This window comes from Megalops cyprinoides, chromosome 11 (assembly GCF_013368585.1).
Source record: "Megalops cyprinoides isolate fMegCyp1 chromosome 11, fMegCyp1.pri, whole genome shotgun sequence".
Taxonomy (NCBI): Eukaryota; Metazoa; Chordata; class Actinopteri; order Elopiformes; family Megalopidae; genus Megalops; species Megalops cyprinoides.
In genome coordinates this window covers 18,503,424-18,521,796 of record NC_050593.1, presented here as the reverse complement: position 1 = coordinate 18,521,796, position 18,373 = coordinate 18,503,424, and the positions used below count along the sequence as shown (strand labels likewise).

The following is an 18,373-nucleotide window of genomic DNA, read 5'->3' as shown; positions in this document are numbered from 1 at the left end:
TAATGCTGTTGATTTCATTAGGCTTTTCACTGGCAAACTGCGTAAAACACTTGCTGAAATGGCTACAAGATCACTGATTAATTTTAGATGGACTGGGGGTAGATGAATGACAGATGAAGAGTTCTTCTAAATGCAGTTAATTTCTTTTATTTTGGCAGAATGTCTACAAAAGTGACTACAATAATTATGTCAAAGGAATTGGATGGGTCCCCATTGGTTCTGTGGAGGTGGAGAAAGCAAAGACAGCTGCTGCCATTCACAGTGAAAAACTGTACCGCCAGCACCCGAGCAAGTTCAAATTCACAAGAGACACAAAGGGAATGGACCTGGTTCTGGCCTCTTCAAATTCTCAGATCCTCAACAAGGTAAACCTGGGTCACATCTCTGCAAGACCAAGGATCACATTACATGACCATGTGCAAGTATGATGCACACCTGCCACTCACTGAGGACCCTTAAACAGCTTTCAGTGCTATTCTGTGAAACTTGGATGTGAGCAAGAGGGTTTTACAGCCATGTTGCATTGTCTTTCTTGGAAGGAAAATGAGTGAACATCCGTATCTTTCATACAGAAATCTTACACTGAGGCCTGGGAGAAAGACAAGACCAAGGTGCATATGATGCCAGATTCAATGGAAGTAACCCTGGCCCGACAGAACAAGATCACCTACAGCGAGGTAGGTGCTTGTACTCTGAACAAGATATATTGATGCCTGTATTTCATTGATTCTGAAGACAGAGTAGACATATTATGCTGGGTGTTACAACATGTAAAAATCAGCAATCATTTCACCTGAATGGTGAACCTTTAATGGGGTCTAACTTAGTGTATGTCTTAATGTGATAACCAGTGTTTAGAAATGATAACACTGGATTGTAATACTACTTTTCCCTAACAGAAACAGTACAAGCTTGCTAATGAACTAGCTAAGAAGAAGGGCCATAACCTGCGCCAAGATGCCATCTCCGTTCTTGCTGCTAAAGCCTCAAGGGATATTGCCAGCGATGTAAGTTCTTTCTTTCTACCACCATCAAGAATGTAAGTTTAACTTTCATACTATTACAAAAGCAATGACAGGTGAATCATAAGGGCACACACTAAACTGATCTTTATGCTTTTTAGTACAAGTACAAGGCAGGCTACCGTAAACAGGTTGGGCACCACATCGGGGCACGCAGCATCCAAGATGACCCCTTGCTCATGCTGGCTTTGAACTCAGCCAAAATCGCTAGTGATGCTTTGTACAAGAAGGATTTCAACCAGTCCAAGACTAAATTCCACCTGCCAGTGGACATGTTGATCATTGAGTTGGCTAAGAAGAACCAGATCCAAGCAAATGACGCCAACTATAGAACTTACCTGCACAACTGGACCTGCCTGCCTGACTCCAATGATGTTGTCCAGGCGAGGAGGGTCTATGATCTGCAGAGCGATGTAAGTATGCTTAAATACTAATGTGAAATGACATCTAGTGAATGTTCAGCAGATTTAAAAGTATGCATAAAATGTATTTTAACATCATACCAGTCTATCAACCATCAGTAGAGAAAGTAAGTGGTTTCTATTGTTTAAAAACAATTTTAAAAAGGCACTTGTTCCAGTCAATACCTTTGGTCTTCACCTTAATCAGTCTTCTTTATGTCATGAATGATTGTTTCATATAAATTTTACTGAAAATTCATCCATCTTGTATTGCTTTTCCAAGGCTGTGTACAAGGCTGACCTGAGATGGCTTAAAGGTCTTGGCTGGGTCCCCATTGGCTCACTTGAAGTTGAGAAAGTGAAAAAGGCTAACGAGATCCTGACTGACAAGTTGTACCGCCAGCACCCCAGCAACTTCAGATTTACAAGCTCAACCCAAGACATGTCAATGGTTCTGGCTAAAGCTAATGCACAAATTGGCAGCAAGGTATAATGAAAATATTAATATTGTGGTATAAGTATAAATCTGTGATATTTGTTTATGCAGTAACCCACTTTTTAGGTATGCAATTTAAATATTTCACTCATTTTATGGGTTAAAACTAGATTGCATGTGAAGATGTGTAGAATTCCGTTGATGTAAAGGTTTGTAATGAACTTTTCCTTTTTAAGCAACTGTACAATGAGGCCTGGGAGAAGGATAAGACGAAAGTGCACATCATGCCAGACTCAATGGAGGTGACTCTTGCTCGACAGAACAAGGTTATCTACAGTGAGGTAGGTTAAATATCGATGTTCATATGTGGAGTTGTTACTCTGCTGTTTTTGCAGTCTGTCAAGCAATATCACTGTCTGTGTATGATTTAAAGGTTTGTTCTGTTGCTTCTCATTTTAGAAACAATACAAACTTGCTAATGAACTATCTAAGAAGAAGGGCCACAACCTGCGCCATGATGCCATCTCTGTCCTTGCCGCTAAAGCCTCCAGGGATATTGCTAGTGATGTAAGTTTTTTTTTCCTCTGTACAGTATGATTTTTTATACTGTAAATGTGCTAGCAACTTTACACAAAAGGCATCCTTAAATATGGTAAATGGTTCTGTATCTCTTTTAGTACAAGTACAAGGCAGGCTACCGTAAGCAAGTTGGACACCACATTGGAGCACGCAGCATCCAAGATGACCCCTTGCTCATGCTGGCTTTGAACTCGGCCAAAATCGCTAGTGATGCTTTGTACAAGAAGCACTTCAATGAGTCCAAGACTAAATTCCACCTGCCAGTGGACATGTTGATCATTGAGTTGGCTAAGAAGAACCAGATCCAAGCCAACGATGCTAACTACAGAACATACTTGCACAACTGGACCTGCCTGCCCGACTCCAATGATGTTGTCCAAGCAAGGAAGGTCTATGACCTGCAGAGCGATGTAAGTTTGCTTAAATACTAATGTGAATGGACACCTGATGAATACTCAAGAGTTTTAAAATTACACAGCAAACATATTATACTTCGGTATCATTCTTTCACTTGTTTCAAGTAAAGTAAGTGTTTTCAATTACTTTAATACAAGCACATGATAAAGAACTCATTTGTAATAATGTCTTTGGTCCTCCCATTCTACGAAATGATCAGTTTACTGGATTTTGATTTCAAGCTCTTTTTTTGTTTATTTTTCCAAGGCTGTGTACAAGGCTGACCTGAGATGGCTTAAAGGTCTTGGCTGGGTCCCCATTGGCTCACTTGAAGTTGAGAAAGTGAAAAAGGCTAACGAGATCCTGACTGACAAGTTGTACCGCCAGCACCCCAGCAACTTCAGATTTACAAGCTCAACCCAAGACATGTCAATGGTTCTGGCTAAAGCTAATGCACAAATTGGCAGCAAGGTATAATGAAAATATTAATATTGTGGTATAAGTATAAATCTGTGATATTTGTTTATGCAGTAACCCACTTTTTAGGTATGCAATTTAAATATTTCACTCATTTTATGGGTTAAAACTAGATTGCATGTGAAGATGTGTAGAATTCCGTTGATGTAAAGGTTTGTAATGAACTTTTCCTTTTTAAGCAACTGTACAATGAGGCCTGGGAGAAGGATAAGACAAAAGTGCACATCATGCCAGACTCAATGGAGGTGACTCTTGCTCGACAGAACAAGGTTATCTACAGTGAGGTAGGTTAAATATCGATGTTCATATGTGGAGTTGTTACTCTGCTGTTTTTGCAGTCTGTCAAGCAATATCATTGTCTGTGTATGATTTAAAGGTTTGTTCTGTTGCTTCTCATTTTAGAAACAATACAAACTTGCTAATGAACTATCTAAGAAGAAGGGTCACAACCTGCGCCATGATGCCATCTCTGTCCTTGCCGCTAAAGCCTCCAGGGATATTGCTAGTGATGTAAGTTTTTTTTTCCTCTGTACAGTATGATTTTTTATACTGTAAATGTGCTAGCAACTTTACACAAAAGGCATCCTTAAATATGGTAAATGGTTCTGTATCTCTTTTAGTACAAGTACAAGGCAGGCTACCGTAAGCAAGTTGGACACCACATTGGAGCACGCAGCATCCAAGATGACCCCTTGCTCATGCTGGCTTTGAACTCGGCCAAAATCGCTAGTGATGCTTTGTACAAGAAGCACTTCAATGAGTCCAAGACTAAATTCCACCTGCCAGTGGACATGTTGATCATTGAGTTGGCTAAGAAGAACCAGATCCAAGCCAACGATGCTAACTACAGAACATACCTGCACAACTGGACCTGCCTGCCTGACTCCAATGATGTTGTCCAAGCAAGGAAGGTCTATGACCTGCAGAGCGATGTAAGTTTGCTTAAATACTAATGTGAATGGACATCTAATGAATATTCAACAGATTAAAAAGTATGCATCAAATGGAATTTCCCTTGGGATCAGTCTATCAGCAATCAAGATAAGAGATAAGATAGTGCTTCATTAATCCAAAAATGAAATTGCTTGCAATTGCAATACTTAAAGTAAATGGTTTCAATTGCCTAAACCAATCATTACCTTTGTATTTACCTTATTAAGTCTTCTGTTTGTCATGAATGATCAGTTCATACAAAAGTTCTTGCAAATTCATCAATCTTGTATTGCTTTTCCAAGGCTGTGTACAAGGCTGACCTGAGATGGCTTAAAGGTCTTGGCTGGGTCCCCATCGGCTCACTTGAAGTTGAGAAAGTGAAAAAGGCTAACGAGATCCTGACTGACAAGTTGTACCGCCAGCACCCCAGCAACTTCAGATTTACGTGCACAACCCAAGACATACCAATGGTTCTGGCTAAAGCTAATGCAGAAATTGGGAGCAAGGTATGATGAACCGCTCATCAGTGTGGTATAAATGCATTATAAATGTATGCTATGTGAATGCAATAAATGCATTTTTAGATATGCAATTTAAATATCTGAATTGAATTTAGTGTTTCAAACTAATTTGCACATGAAGATGTCTGCAATTCAGCAGATGTAAAGGTTTATCATTACCTTCAAATTTTTCAGCGTTTGTACAATGAAGCCTGGGAGAAGGATAAGACAAAAGTGCACATCATGCCAGACTCAATGGAGGTGACCCACGCACGACAGAACAAGATCATCTACAGTGAGGTAAGCCATGCATTCACAAGACATGACTATCATTATGCTTAAAACATCAGTCAGTCTTTAGAAATCTTCACCTATTTGGTTTAGTTGGTGGAAATATTCTACTACAGTCCTGTACATGTAAAATGACAATGAAATACAATGGTGTAAAACTGCTATTCTCTAAAGTGGAGTTATTACTTTGGTTAATTTCCTTTCTTTCATCAAATATTGTGATATGTATGAATCCAATTATTTGGTCTGTTGCTGATCCTTTCAGAAACAATACAAACTTGCTAATGAAGAAGCTAAGAAGAAGGGCCACAACCTGCGCCATGATGCCATCTCTGTCCTTGCCGCTAAAGCCTCCAGGGATATTGCTAGTGATGTAAGTTTTTTCTTCCTCTGTACGGTATGATTTTTCATACTGTAAATGTGTTAACAACTTTACACAAAGGGGATCCTTAAATATGGTAAATGGTTCTGTATCTCTTTTAGTACAAGTACAAGGCAGGCTACCGTAAGCAAGTTGGACACCACATTGGAGCACGCAGCGTCCAAGATGACCCCTTGCTCATGCTGGCTTTGAACTCAGCCAAAATCGCTAGTGATGCTTTGTACAAGAAGCACTTCAATGAGTCCAAGACTAAATTCCACCTGCCAGTGGACATGTTGATCATTGAGTTGGCTAAGAAGAACCAGATCCAAGCAAATGACGCCAACTATAGAACTTACCTGCACAACTGGACCTGCCTGCCCGACTCCAATGATGTTGTCCAAGCGAGGAGGGTCTATGATCTGCAGAGCGATGTAAGTCTGAATACACGTTTACGGGATATGGCAGTCTAAACTTTTAAATCACAAACTGTAATCTTTGTCAGTGTCATGTCAGGCGACTTTGATATCTAATATCATGTAACCATTATGTAACTATCATACAGTATCTTCTTACATATATGTGCACTCTTTATTGTTCTACCTCCAAACACTTTAAACATCACATGAAGATGAAAACGTCAACATTCTCTTCATGCAATCCTTTTGTGTTTTCTGTCCCATTAAGGCTGTATACCAGGCTGACCTGAAATGGCTTCGAGGTTTGGGCTGGGTGCCCATTGGGTCGCTGGATGTGGAGAAGGCCAAGAAGGCCGCTGAGATCCTGAGCGAGAGAAACTACCGCCAGCACCCGAGCAACTTCAGATTCACCAGCAAAACAGACTCAGTGCCCATTGCTCTGGCTAAAGCCAATGCTTCAATAATCAACAAGGTACTCCTTCCCAAAGTGTGAAGAGATGGCATGCTGTGAAATGAAAGAACAGTGGCATATGGAGAACAGATTGGTCAGTTTAATATCACCTTAATGAATCTTACCATAGCATCATTGTATGCCACTATAGATTAGAGCATGTGCAGTAATAAAAATCACTTTAATAACTTAAATGAAACCTAGGCATACTGTTTTTTCCATGCTAATAGAGAAGTTGCACCTCTGGTGTTGTGATTCTGTGTAATATAATATTTGACAATGGTTAGATCTGCTTACACCTTGTTTTAATGTTTTTGTTGTTGTTTATTTTTTCTTCCTGCAGCGTCTGTACACCGAAGCATGGGAAAAAGAGAAGGTTAAAGTCCACCTCATGCCCGACACACCTGAGATTGTGCTGGCCCAGCAAAACAAGCTCAACACCAGCCTGGTATGACCACATTTCTCCTATTACCTTTGCTTTTTGCAAATTTTGTCAATAACATTTTCTCCCCAGACCTCTGCAAATGCCATACTTGTCTCTACATCATATCAGAACATGTCAAAGCTCACATTTCAAGTTTTAACTGGTGGAGTTGGGGTCAACTCCATTTCACTTCAATCCTGTCAAGAAATCAACTGAAATTCAATTCAGAAACTGAGAAACAGCTTCAAAAAACTGTAGAAAAATGATGGGCAATTTTCAGTTCATTCCCTGAATCAACTGACCTGAAACTGAATTAAATCCAACACTGATATCTACAATGTGCAGACAATCACAAGGCTTTCAAAACAAATGACCTTCAGCTATGGTCAAGCATACTCATTCAGACAATGTCTGTACCAGTAATTTTACTAAATTTTAGTTAAACAAATGATGATAACATTTATGCAAGAATGCTGCTGACGAAATTAAATGATTCTAGCCATGAAAACAGCTTTTGCTATATTAGATGTGGTTAAGGGGTGAGGGTCGCATACTGCACACAGATACAAGGAAAGCAGGAAGAAATAAAATTATAAAAAGGCTAAATAGGAGCAAAATGTAAGGCTCTCTACATAAAAGGCTGATAATATCATGCAGATTAAGCATCTTATTCCCTGTTAGCTGCTGTCTCTTATTATCTCTTATTGGTTACTATTTGAAATATTTATTACTACCATAGCCACTGTATGCCAAATACCAGTATAGCAAATACTGATTTTGAAGTTAAATGAATGCATTGATGGTATGGAAAATATGTTATAGGACAAACAAATGAGTCACAACTGAATCACTTACAAAGGACATAGGGATTTGTTGTGGCCCCTATCACTAATGCCAAAAAGTGCACTAGCAAATCCATGAGGATTACATCTGTTCATTGTCTGTCACAGACATCTAATACCATATTCATAATCCTATGTTTGATGATATAACATATCTTTGTAATAATGTTTTTGTTCCTTCTGCAGAAACATTACAAACAAGGATACGAAGATACTATCAGAAAGGGATACCACCTGCCCAAAGATGCTGTGTCAGTCCTGGCTGCTAAAGCCTCCAGGGACATCGCCAGTGATGTGAGTATCCTTTTTGTAGAAGCTATTTTGATCAATTATGTTATTTAAGAAGTACAAATAACAATTAGGGTCCCACAAGCAATAACATGTTAATAACTTAATAATACTGACATCCTTGAAAGCACGAGACTCTTATCTCTTTCAGTACAAGTACAAGACTGGTTACCGTAAGCAAGTTGGACACCACATCGGGGCACGCAGCATCCAAGATGACCCCTTGCTCATGCTGGCTTTGAACTCGGCCAAGATCGCCAGTGACGCTTTGTACAAGAAGAACTTCAACGAGTCCAAGACTAAATTCCACCTGCCAGTGGACATGCTGATCATTGAGTTGGCTAAGAAGAACCAGATCCAAGTAAATGATGCTAACTACAGAACATACCTGCACAACTGGACCTGCCTGCCCGACTCCAATGATGTTGTCCAAGCAAGGAAGGTCTATGACCTGCGCAGTGATGTAAGCACATCTGGTTTTTACATTATCCAAAAATTCTGAGGGTCAAGTACTGGGTTATTTGAACATATTTCTATCGCATTGGCATGAGGCAAATCTAATGCAAACGGTCTCTCAGGCTGTCTACAAGGCTGACATGGAATTCATGAGGGGAGTTGGCTGGGTCCCCATCGGCTCGCTGGATGTGATAAAGGCCAAGAAAGCAGCAGAGATCCTGAGTGATCGCACCTACCGGCAGAAGCCAGACACTTTCAAATACACAACTGACATGCAGTCGATGCCAATGGTCCTGGCCAAGACAAATGCTGACATAATGAACAAGGTCTGTGAGTTACTCTCTGTCTTGAAAAAATGACACATGATGAGATGAACAAAATAGAATATAATACTATATTTTCAATTTTGCCAAATAGATGATTTGATTTGCTGCATTCACACAATATAGTGTGAAAAATAACATCACAACATGATGGACACTATACGCAAAGCCATATACACAGTTGATTATTTTACTCTTTGAATATGTTGATATTATCTTGTTGGTATAAAGTAATAGTGAGCAGACAGACCGAGTTAAGCAATTAAAAAGCTATTTGTATTTTTTGTTGCACAACGGAAAAAAGTCTACATTTTAATAAGAAATGTCAGGTCAATTTTAAATATTTCACTTTTCCATCAACCACCAACTGAGAAGGAACTTTAACGTGTTCTTTGTAAATAGAATTTAGTTACAAAATGAACTCATTCTGAATGTACTGATTTTCTGACAGTGAAACATATTTGTCTATTTAGCATTGGCCTCTCAGACGAATGTGTCCAAACGCTGTTAACATGACATAATGATTCACTAAGTGTGTTGTTCTACCACAGCGCCTGTACAATGAAGCATGGGAAAAGGATAAGACCAAGGTTCACCTGATGCCAGATATACCCGAGGTCATTCTTTCAAAAGCCAACGCTGCAAACATCAGCAAGGTCTGCCTCTACCCTCTTTCCCCCAACTCTCATGTCTCATCCACAACACATTATAAAATAATCCATTTTCATTTTAACTTCTTTTATTCAGACAAAAAAGGCTTATGTCAATCACTGGGGGTGTACACACTGTGTACTTCATGCTCTAAAGAAAAATTTTCACATCTGAAGATCATCTTTAGAACCAATCCAGTCTTTTCAGTTGTCTTCCACTGTTTAAGTTTTATCAGCTGACCTGGCTCCTCCTTTTACCTGCCATGCATTCACACTTGGGACTTCCTCAAGCCAAAGAGATGACTCTGATGGCAGCATTGTTTTTGCAGAAACTTTACCGCCAAGCATTTGAGGAGACTATCAGGAAGGGCCATGACATCAAACCAGATGCTATATTCATCAAAGCTGCAAAGGCTTCCAGGGACATTGCCAGTGATGTGAGTATGCTCTTTCTCTCCACAAGAAATTAAGTATATTTTGCTTACATTTCAGGAGCAAATATATTGGCATACAGCAAATGGTTTACTCATTCACATCATATCAGAGACAGTCATAGTTGCAGTTCTTGGGATGTTTATGCCTAATAACACAGCAGTGTAGTGTAGTGGTAAGGAGCAGGGCTTGTAACCGGCAGGTTGCTGGTTCAGTCCCTCCCCCCCTCCCCCCGGGCACTGCCATTGTAGGGTTCTTAACCCACAGTTATCTCAGTAAATATTGGGCTGTAAAAATACTTAATAAGAGCTGTAACCAATGTAAGTCACTCTGGATAAGAATGTCTACTAACTGACAGTAAGTGTAATCGTGTAAAAGTGTACAATTGCACTGTGAGCAAATGTCCACCAATGACTGCAGTTCAAATTTATGTTGATCACATACTGAGACAGAATTAACATGTTAGGTGACAACAGAGGATAAATACTAAAAAAATCAACTCAACACTACCCATTTCATTAGCTTTCATACTAGTACAACATTGCTGAATAATAAAACCAGGGCACTGACAGTTCAGTCAAGAATGGAAAAGTGTTAGAAAAAGTAAATTTTTACTTTTTTCATTTATCAGGGATGTACATTTGTTTCTTCACACTTTGAAAAATGCAATGTTAAGTTTATAATGGACATAAGGACAAGCACTGAATAGATCTTTATGCTTTTTAGTACAAGTACAAGACTGGTTACCGTAAGCAAGTCGGACACCACATCGGGGCGCTCAGCGTTCAAGATGACCCCTTGCTCATGCTGGCTTTGAACTCAGCCAAGATCGCCAGTGATGTTTTGTACAAGAAGGATTTCAACAAGTCCAAGACTAAATTCCACCTGCCAGTTGACATGCTGACCATTGAGTTGGCCAAAAAGTGCCAGATTCAAGTCAATGATGCCAATTACAGAACCTACCTACACAACTGGACTTGCCTGCCGGACTCCAATGATGTCGTCCAGGCCAGGAAGGTCTATGACCTGCGCAGTGACGTAAGTCCAGCCAGACAATGTTAGTGTCAATGTGTCTGATGTATATTTGATGCCTCAGTTTGTGACTCCATTATATCCCGACCTTTGACCCAGGCTATTTACAAAGCTGACATGGAGTGGATGCGGGGCGTGGGCTGGGTGCCCATTGGGTCACTGGATGTGGAGAAAGCCAAGAAGGCAGCTGAGATCCTGAGTGAAAGGAAGTACCGCCAGCACCCAAGCAACTTCAAGTTCACCAGCAAAACGGACTCAATGCCCATTGCTCTGGCTAAAGCCAATGCTGCAGTAATGAACAAGGTACACCTTCCCAAAGTGTGAAGAAATGGCATACTGCAAAATAAAAGAGCAGTTTAGAAATCAGTGGCATGTGGAGAACAGATCAATTACATTAACAGGATGTCCAACTTGAGCACAAGCTTTATATCAAATCTTTTTTAAGAGTAATTACTGGACTCAGTTACTTCAGCTGTCCCATTACTCATATTCATTACTTCAACCCTTGTTCATGTTTGGGGACAAATTTATGAATTATTGTTAATTTGGCTAATATTAAAGTCTGTGATATAATAAAGGCATTTGTGTTTTAAGAATACATTGTCAAATAATAAGATTTGGTATTAGCGACATAAAACATGCTGTACTTTGCTTGGTACCTTTCGGTTCAGAATGAGGTTAAAAAGAACCAACATTTAATGTTTTCTAGCATATAAAGTGTCATTAATGTGGGAACGGCACTTCTCACTTCACATACTCCCTGTTCCTTGGTCACAGAGAGCTTACATTGAGGCCTGGGAGAATGACAAGACCAAAGTCCACATCATGCCCGACACGCCCGAGATTCTTCTGGCCCAGCAAAACAAGCTCAACACCAGCCTGGTATGCAGCATCACAGCTACAAGCAGCCGAACGAGATCTATGTCATCAGTATTGGACTTCTGACAGTGTTTGCAGTTATCCCATATCCCTCTATGTAAAATTCTGACAACCACTCGAAATAATAACTGAAATTATTTAATAATAAGAGTAAGTTAATAACTGAACTAATTCTTTATTCTATATACATATCATCATTCTGGACGTGTCAGATTCGTTTGACACGAGGTCAACATTTTGTGGTTTACCTCAAAGCACAGAAGTCCCAAAAGTTTCAAGTCACGTGCAAAACAGTATTTAATAAAAGCATGGACATTCTTGTCTACAAATATTATGATGACCATTTTTCACACAGATAGAATTTTGTGGAATTTCTTGTTAAAATGAAAAGGTATGAGGGAAAGAAACAGTCATTTTTTGAATGGAGTTATTACTCTTTTGTCACAGGTGTTCGAGAAAAGCAATGAATGGTTCCTGGGATTGTCGTAATAACACCGAAAAATATGCATTATTAGATAGTATGCATCATCTGTTCTGGCTGAAGTAGTTATTCATCCACGTGTGTTTAAGTAATCTTACATTTCTGAATGATGATTTGATATTCTGTATTATTTATTTTACAATGTATTTTGTGTGATGAATTTAAGATAAACACTAACGGCCATTTTTTCCTTTGTAGAAACACTACAAAGAAGGCTTTGCAGATGTTATCCGCAAAGGTTATTTCCTGCCCAAGGATGCCATCTCTGTCATTGCTGCTAAAGCCTCCAGGGATATTGCTAGTGATGTAAGTTTGTTCTTCTTCCTCACTCATTAGTGATGTTAAATGCTCAGTTTTGGATTTCTAAGGTATTCATAAATACAATACTAAATGCATGTAGCTCAGTATTCTACTTTGTGCTTTTCCAGTACAAATACAAAGCAGGCTACCGTAAACAACAAGGACATCACATTGGAGCACTCAGCATCCAGGATGACCCTTTGATTATGATGGCCTTGAATTCAGCCCGTATTGGCAGCGACATTCTATACAAGCAAGAATTCAACAAGACCAAGACTAAATTCCATATCCCAGTTGACACGCTGATCATTGAGATGGCCAAGAAATGCCAGATCCAAGCCAATGATGCCAACTATAGAACATACCTGCACAACTGGACCTGCTTGCCCGACTCAAATGATGTTGTCCAAGCCAGGAAGGTTTATGACCTGCGCAGTGACGTGAGTTTTTTTTTCCAGCTAACTGAATTTTTTGTTCATTTCTGAAGCACAGGGAACTGATGACACACTGTGATCCTTATGCCTTTCAGGCGGTGTACAAAGCTGACCTAGAGTGGTTAAGAGGCTGTGGCTGGATGCCCCAGGGTTCCCTGGATGTCAACAAAGCCAAAAATGCTCAGGTCATCCTCAATGATAGGCTGTACCGCCAGCATCCCAGCACTGTCAAGTTTACCAGTGTCGTTGACCTGCCTGCCATCGTCCTGTCCAAGCAAAATGCTGACAACCTCAGCAATGTGAGAACCTCCTCTCCGTCCTACTGTAACTAACTGAAGTCATTGGTTCTGTCTTTAGAAAGTAAATTTACAGCAATAGAGCTTATAGGATCAGAATTTGTAAATGTGAGACCAAAAATATGTAGAACATCTACATCTACCAGAGCAAAAGAGAGATTAACTGTCTCACATTTTTTTTCTTTGCACAGATGAAATACACAGCAAAATGGGAGAAGGACAAGACCTCCATACATATCATGCCTGACACACCTGCGATTGAACTGGCTAAGGCCAATTCCATCAATATCAGCAATGTAAGTACAGTTTCCATGCACTACTTCACTTTTGTGGTTCCAAAACATTGCACTTTATGTACAAACCTATATTCCCATGTGAAGTTTAACTTGAATCTGGATGTTGTTTCACATTTCACAGAAATTATACACGCACGCCTGGGACACTCAGAAAGCCAAAGCGTACCACATTAAAGAAGATGCTGTCTCCGTTTTGAAGGCCAAAGCTTCTAGAGATATTGCTAGTGATGTAAGTGCACATTTCTATTCATCAGTGGTGTGGGCCAGTTTTCTTCACTTACCGAAAATGTGAATTCACACACTCTTTCTGTGCAGTACAAGTACAAGACTGGTTACCGCAAGCAAGTTGGACACCACATCGGGGCACGCAGCGTTCAAGATGACCCCTTGCTCATGCTGGCTTTGAACTCAGCCAAGATCGCCAGTGATGCTTTGTACAAGAAGGACTTCAACAAGTCCAAGACTAAATTCCATCTTCCAGTGGACATGCTAACCATTGAGCTGGCCAAGAAGTGCCAGATCCAAGTCAATGACGCCAACTATAGAACTTACCTGCACAACTGGACCTGCCTGCCCGACTCCAGTGATGTTGTCCAAGCCAGAAAAGCCTATGATCTTCAGAGTGATGTGAGTAGAAATGATCTCAGCAAAACATTCAGAGAACTGCTTTTGATGCAAAGTTTTTAAATTCAAATTATTCACACACACCATAAATATACTTTCATTACTGTTTCAAGATATCATTGCAAATTCATGGGAATATAAAATATAAAAGATAAAAGCAAATATCAGGAACAGAGAAATGAAGAGCAATGGTATTGGGATGCGTCTGAATGAGGCCGTGATGACTGGAGTGGTGTGCGTTGTCATTGGCAGGCTGTCTACAAGTCTGACATGGAGTGGCTGAAAGGTATCGGGTGGATTCCACATGAGTCTGTGGAAGTAATAAAGGTGAAGAATGCTCAGAAGATCCTCGCTGATGTAAGTATCGTTTGTTCTGTTACTCATTAACAAGACTGTTTTGTCACACTTAAGAGATTGTTAATAAACTGTTGGTTTCATCTCAGTAGAATTACTTGTTGCACCTTATTGAAGTTCCGCAGACAGTACACATTTTCTGTTTGTCTCAATCATGCAGAGAGGCTACCGCGTCAAACTGGACGAGCAGAAGTTCGTCGCCCCTGTGGACAGGGTGGACCTGGTCTGTGCCAAAAATGCAGCTGAGGTCCTAAACGACGTGAGTGATGGCTCCATCCCTCTCCTGTGAAATTTGTACATGGTGATTCAGGCTGTGCAGCTGCTTTACTGCGTAGGCACCTACAGCACAGATTAAAAATAAAAGGGACCGCATCATCCATCAGCATCATCTTTTAACCCTTGGTCTTTATTTCCTTATTTCCGTATTCCCTTATGAAATAAGATAAGAAATTAGTCCTACAAAGATTGGGGGTGGGCTCCTATATACCTTTGCAAATTGAGAGTTTTTAAGTGATTAAAAAGTAACCACTAGTGCTTTCATAATAAAATATTTTAACATCTGTAACTAAATTGAATGATGTGAATGTTTGGGCACTTGCGCAATACAGGCGGCTTGTGCTTACATGGAAAACTATTAATGATATATTGATTATTTTTACCAGATAAAATATCGTGAGAAATGGCACCACGACAAAGTCAAGTACACCATGTTGGACACCCCTCTTCTGGCCACAGCGAGAGAGAACGCCAAGAACGTCAACCAGGTACACCTAGAGCCACCAGTCTGATTGCAAGCAGTGGCATGGTTCTGATGGTAAATGTATCCAATCCCTGCCAAGCCATTCTTCAGGATTATTTTGCATTTCTTCTCTGCAGAAACTGTACAGCAAAGAGTGGGACAAGACAAAAGCCACCAGCTACTTCATGCCCGGAGATGCTGTGGGCATCAAGCAGAGCATTCACACCACCCGAATTCAGAGTGATGTAAGTACTCAGCAGGTCATGCTGACCAGCTGACCATGGTTTTGTTCAAGGTGTTGTCTATTGTGTGACTTAAAAACAGTCACTTAAGTACAAGCACAGATATTCTGTATTATGACCAAATATTTAGCTTTGGCATTGCTTCTGTCCTCCTTGCTTCCTCATTTATGAGATTCCAGTTGGTAACAAGGGGTTCCAGTGATTCCCGCATTGCTATGCTTAGTATGTTATAGACCACATCCCTTTCAAGAATGTTAACAGCAAGCCAGCAAATAGCAACACTCATTGCTTCAACTATGACAGAGACAGAACCTTCAGTGTGAGACACAATCAGATGAATATGTGGTCCACATACTGAATATCTGTGGTACAGGTGTTGTGGGATTTCTTTAATCCAGAGGAATAGTGTTGAAGTGCTTTCTCATTTTACAGTTTGTTTTCAGTTTAAATGCACCTACTAAATGTTGCCATTCACTATTACAGTACCAGTACCATACAGGGTACCGCAAGCAAGTCGGACACCACATTGGGGCGCTCAGTATCCAAGATGACCCCTTGCTCATGCTGGCTTTGAACTCAGCCAAGATCGCCAGTGATGCTTTATACAAGAAAGACTTCAACAAGTCCAAGACTAAATTCCACCTGCCAGTGGACATGCTAGCCTTCGAGCTGGCTAAGAAGTGTCAGATTCAAGTCAATGATGATAACTACAGAACTCGTTTGCACAACTGGACCTGCCTGCCAGACCAGAATGATGTCATCCAGGCCAGGAAAGCTTATGATCTTCGCAGTGATGTAAGTAAAAGCTGAAAAAGTGATATGAAGGCCTTTGTTTTCTATTCTCTACTTTTTTTTCTGTATTTTAGAATTTAAAGGCCAGATCCACTGTATGGATGCGGGTTTATATTTTGCTAGGCTTCTGTATGGAAATGACACTGTACAATACCTATGACTGTGTGAATGGGCAATGTTTAACTTTTTCTGCTTTGTTCTCAGGTTGTCTACAAATCAGACCTGGAGTGGATCCGTGGATGTGGCTGGGTGGCAATGGACTCGGTGGATCACGTCAAAGTGAGAAACGCCCAGAAGGTCCTCAATGACGTACGTACCATTTTTAAGATTTTCGACCATAAGATTTAACGTTACACATTACAAAAATGTGATTGCATTCTCTTTCACAGTACTCTGATCTAATTCACAATGTACCTCTTTCATGCTATTTTAATATAGAGGGCTTATAAGAAAGATGCCCAGGAGAACTTTGGGAAATACAGCCTCATTGTGGATCGTCCAGAAATCGTCCTGGCCAAGATCAATGCTGCCAACCTGAGTGATGTAAGTGTTCCTGAACATCATTCGCACAATTCCCGTAAAACACATTTTCATGGGCTAATTAATAGACTAAATTAATCTGCAAGCAATACAAAGTTAAAATTGCTGCAGATAAGAATCTCTGAGTTAAAACTCAAACAAAACCATGTAAACATTCCTGTAATTGATAACTGTTAATCTTTCACAGATTTGGAGTTCTTTTAGCCCACGAATGATTTGTGAAAATGGCCTCACAAATTCCTAGTCTTTTATGAGAATGACAGAAAAATGTCTTAAAATGTATCACACCATATCATACCCATTTGCCAAAGAAATAATTAGATAATGATGAACAGTTGATCTGATCTGATCTGAGAGTCTTATTCATTGGAATATTGGTAGGTCTCCATGATGAGCCATTTGTAACTGATTCATACGTAACATATGAAAAGGTAATTGTAGTCAAGTTTAATCTAAAGTTTTTATAACTGTCCTCTTGTTGTTTTCTAATCCTACAGCTGAAGTACAAGGAGTCCTTCAATCTGGAGAAGGGAAAGTATCTAGGATCAGAGGATACACCCCATCTGGCTCACTGTAGAGAAGTGGCCAAGAACATCAGCGAGGTACATATCCAGGAGATGAACATAAATACTACTTACCTACATTTATCCTGTACTGCACCTTCCAGGAAAATCTGGAACATGAGGGGAAATTAGGGGAAATAACCATATCCAGCACTGCAGCTCCAGTTTAGTATTTAACCTCTTTTTTAAATTGATGTTCTTCATTTGGTTCTCTAGACGGCCTACAAATCAGAATGGGATGGCACCAAAGCCACAAGCTACCAGCTGAATCATCAATACCTCCCTCTGCTGGGCGCAAAACACAACAGGGAGGTCGCCAGTGATGTGAGTGATCAATGCAAATTTTTAGAACAGCTCTTCTCCAAAAAAAATGCAGACAATTAATTGCTTCAGATTTTACTACCACTGTTACTTGTCAAAACACTGATTGATAAAATAATCAGTTAAACCATGCATTATTATTATTAGCATTAGTACTAGTGTTGTACATTGTTATTTTATAGTAGAATAGTAATGATAGTAGGAGTACGACAGAAGTATTCATCTCCTCGCATGCAATGACATATTATTTAAAATAACTTCTTTAATGCCTTCGTCGGGTCATTAAACCAAAAAACCCTATCTGCTTTTGGAAATTCTGACCACTTGTTATTTATTTATTTTTTTTTTGACACCCTTTCAGGTGAAATACAAGACAGCCCATGAGAAGGCAAAGGGCCATTACTTGGCCAACATTGCTGCAGACTTCCCTGAGGTTGTTCGTGCTGCTCATGTGGAGAAGATGAAGAGCCTGGTGAGGCATACGTATTATAGGCCTCTATATGAAGCATGCAAAAAGCCAGCACAATTGTCAAAAGTAGCATGCTGCCACTCTTGGCTATATTGGGACAGTCAAAAAATATCAAAATGACACTGTGCTGAAGTTGCTGTTTTTCTTGCTTGTCTTGGTGCCATTATGGATTAAAATGTACATTGGTAAACATATGATGAGAAAGACAACCATGCTGAAAACTGAAGGATCAAACTTCTGTTTTGCCATTGGAGAATTATTAGTCTGTCCCTCTCAGTTTAGGCATTTACAGTCATACTGGTGTAGCCCTGCAATCGTGATAGTCCTGTA

At 40.0% G+C, this 18,373-nt stretch overlaps 1 protein-coding gene across 8 annotated transcripts in view; it reads left to right on the top strand.

Annotated features, from left to right (window-relative positions):
* Positions 1-18,373, top strand: part of LOC118785974 (nebulin-like) — a 67,193-nt gene that overhangs the window by 22,342 nt on the left and 26,478 nt on the right. For 7 of the 8 annotated variants that reach the window (XM_036540947.1, XM_036540946.1, XM_036540945.1 and 4 more), the window contains 42 exons: positions 159-365; positions 573-677; positions 900-1,007; positions 1,124-1,435; positions 1,707-1,910; positions 2,096-2,200; positions 2,319-2,426; positions 2,537-2,848; positions 3,102-3,305; positions 3,491-3,595; positions 3,714-3,821; positions 3,932-4,243; positions 4,547-4,750; positions 4,940-5,044; positions 5,301-5,408; positions 5,519-5,830; positions 6,084-6,287; positions 6,610-6,714; positions 7,719-7,826; positions 7,972-8,283; positions 8,399-8,602; positions 9,151-9,255; positions 9,579-9,686; positions 10,408-10,719; positions 10,813-11,016; positions 11,491-11,595; positions 12,272-12,379; positions 12,502-12,813; positions 12,903-13,106; positions 13,295-13,399; positions 13,521-13,628; positions 13,715-14,026; positions 14,276-14,380; positions 14,538-14,636; positions 15,040-15,141; positions 15,254-15,361; positions 15,842-16,153; positions 16,355-16,459; positions 16,589-16,693; positions 17,188-17,292; positions 17,470-17,577; positions 17,936-18,046. In XM_036540947.1, the coding sequence (XP_036396840.1) occupies positions 159-365; positions 573-677; positions 900-1,007; positions 1,124-1,435; positions 1,707-1,910; positions 2,096-2,200; positions 2,319-2,426; positions 2,537-2,848; positions 3,102-3,305; positions 3,491-3,595; positions 3,714-3,821; positions 3,932-4,243; positions 4,547-4,750; positions 4,940-5,044; positions 5,301-5,408; positions 5,519-5,830; positions 6,084-6,287; positions 6,610-6,714; positions 7,719-7,826; positions 7,972-8,283; positions 8,399-8,602; positions 9,151-9,255; positions 9,579-9,686; positions 10,408-10,719; positions 10,813-11,016; positions 11,491-11,595; positions 12,272-12,379; positions 12,502-12,813; positions 12,903-13,106; positions 13,295-13,399; positions 13,521-13,628; positions 13,715-14,026; positions 14,276-14,380; positions 14,538-14,636; positions 15,040-15,141; positions 15,254-15,361; positions 15,842-16,153; positions 16,355-16,459; positions 16,589-16,693; positions 17,188-17,292; positions 17,470-17,577; positions 17,936-18,046 (7,095 nt within the window). The remainder of the gene's footprint in view (positions 1-158; positions 366-572; positions 678-899; positions 1,008-1,123; positions 1,436-1,706; positions 1,911-2,095; positions 2,201-2,318; positions 2,427-2,536; positions 2,849-3,101; positions 3,306-3,490; positions 3,596-3,713; positions 3,822-3,931; positions 4,244-4,546; positions 4,751-4,939; positions 5,045-5,300; positions 5,409-5,518; positions 5,831-6,083; positions 6,288-6,609; positions 6,715-7,718; positions 7,827-7,971; positions 8,284-8,398; positions 8,603-9,150; positions 9,256-9,578; positions 9,687-10,407; positions 10,720-10,812; positions 11,017-11,490; positions 11,596-12,271; positions 12,380-12,501; positions 12,814-12,902; positions 13,107-13,294; positions 13,400-13,520; positions 13,629-13,714; positions 14,027-14,275; positions 14,381-14,537; positions 14,637-15,039; positions 15,142-15,253; positions 15,362-15,841; positions 16,154-16,354; positions 16,460-16,588; positions 16,694-17,187; positions 17,293-17,469; positions 17,578-17,935; positions 18,047-18,373) is intronic. The other variant, XM_036540950.1, reaches the window with a different exon arrangement.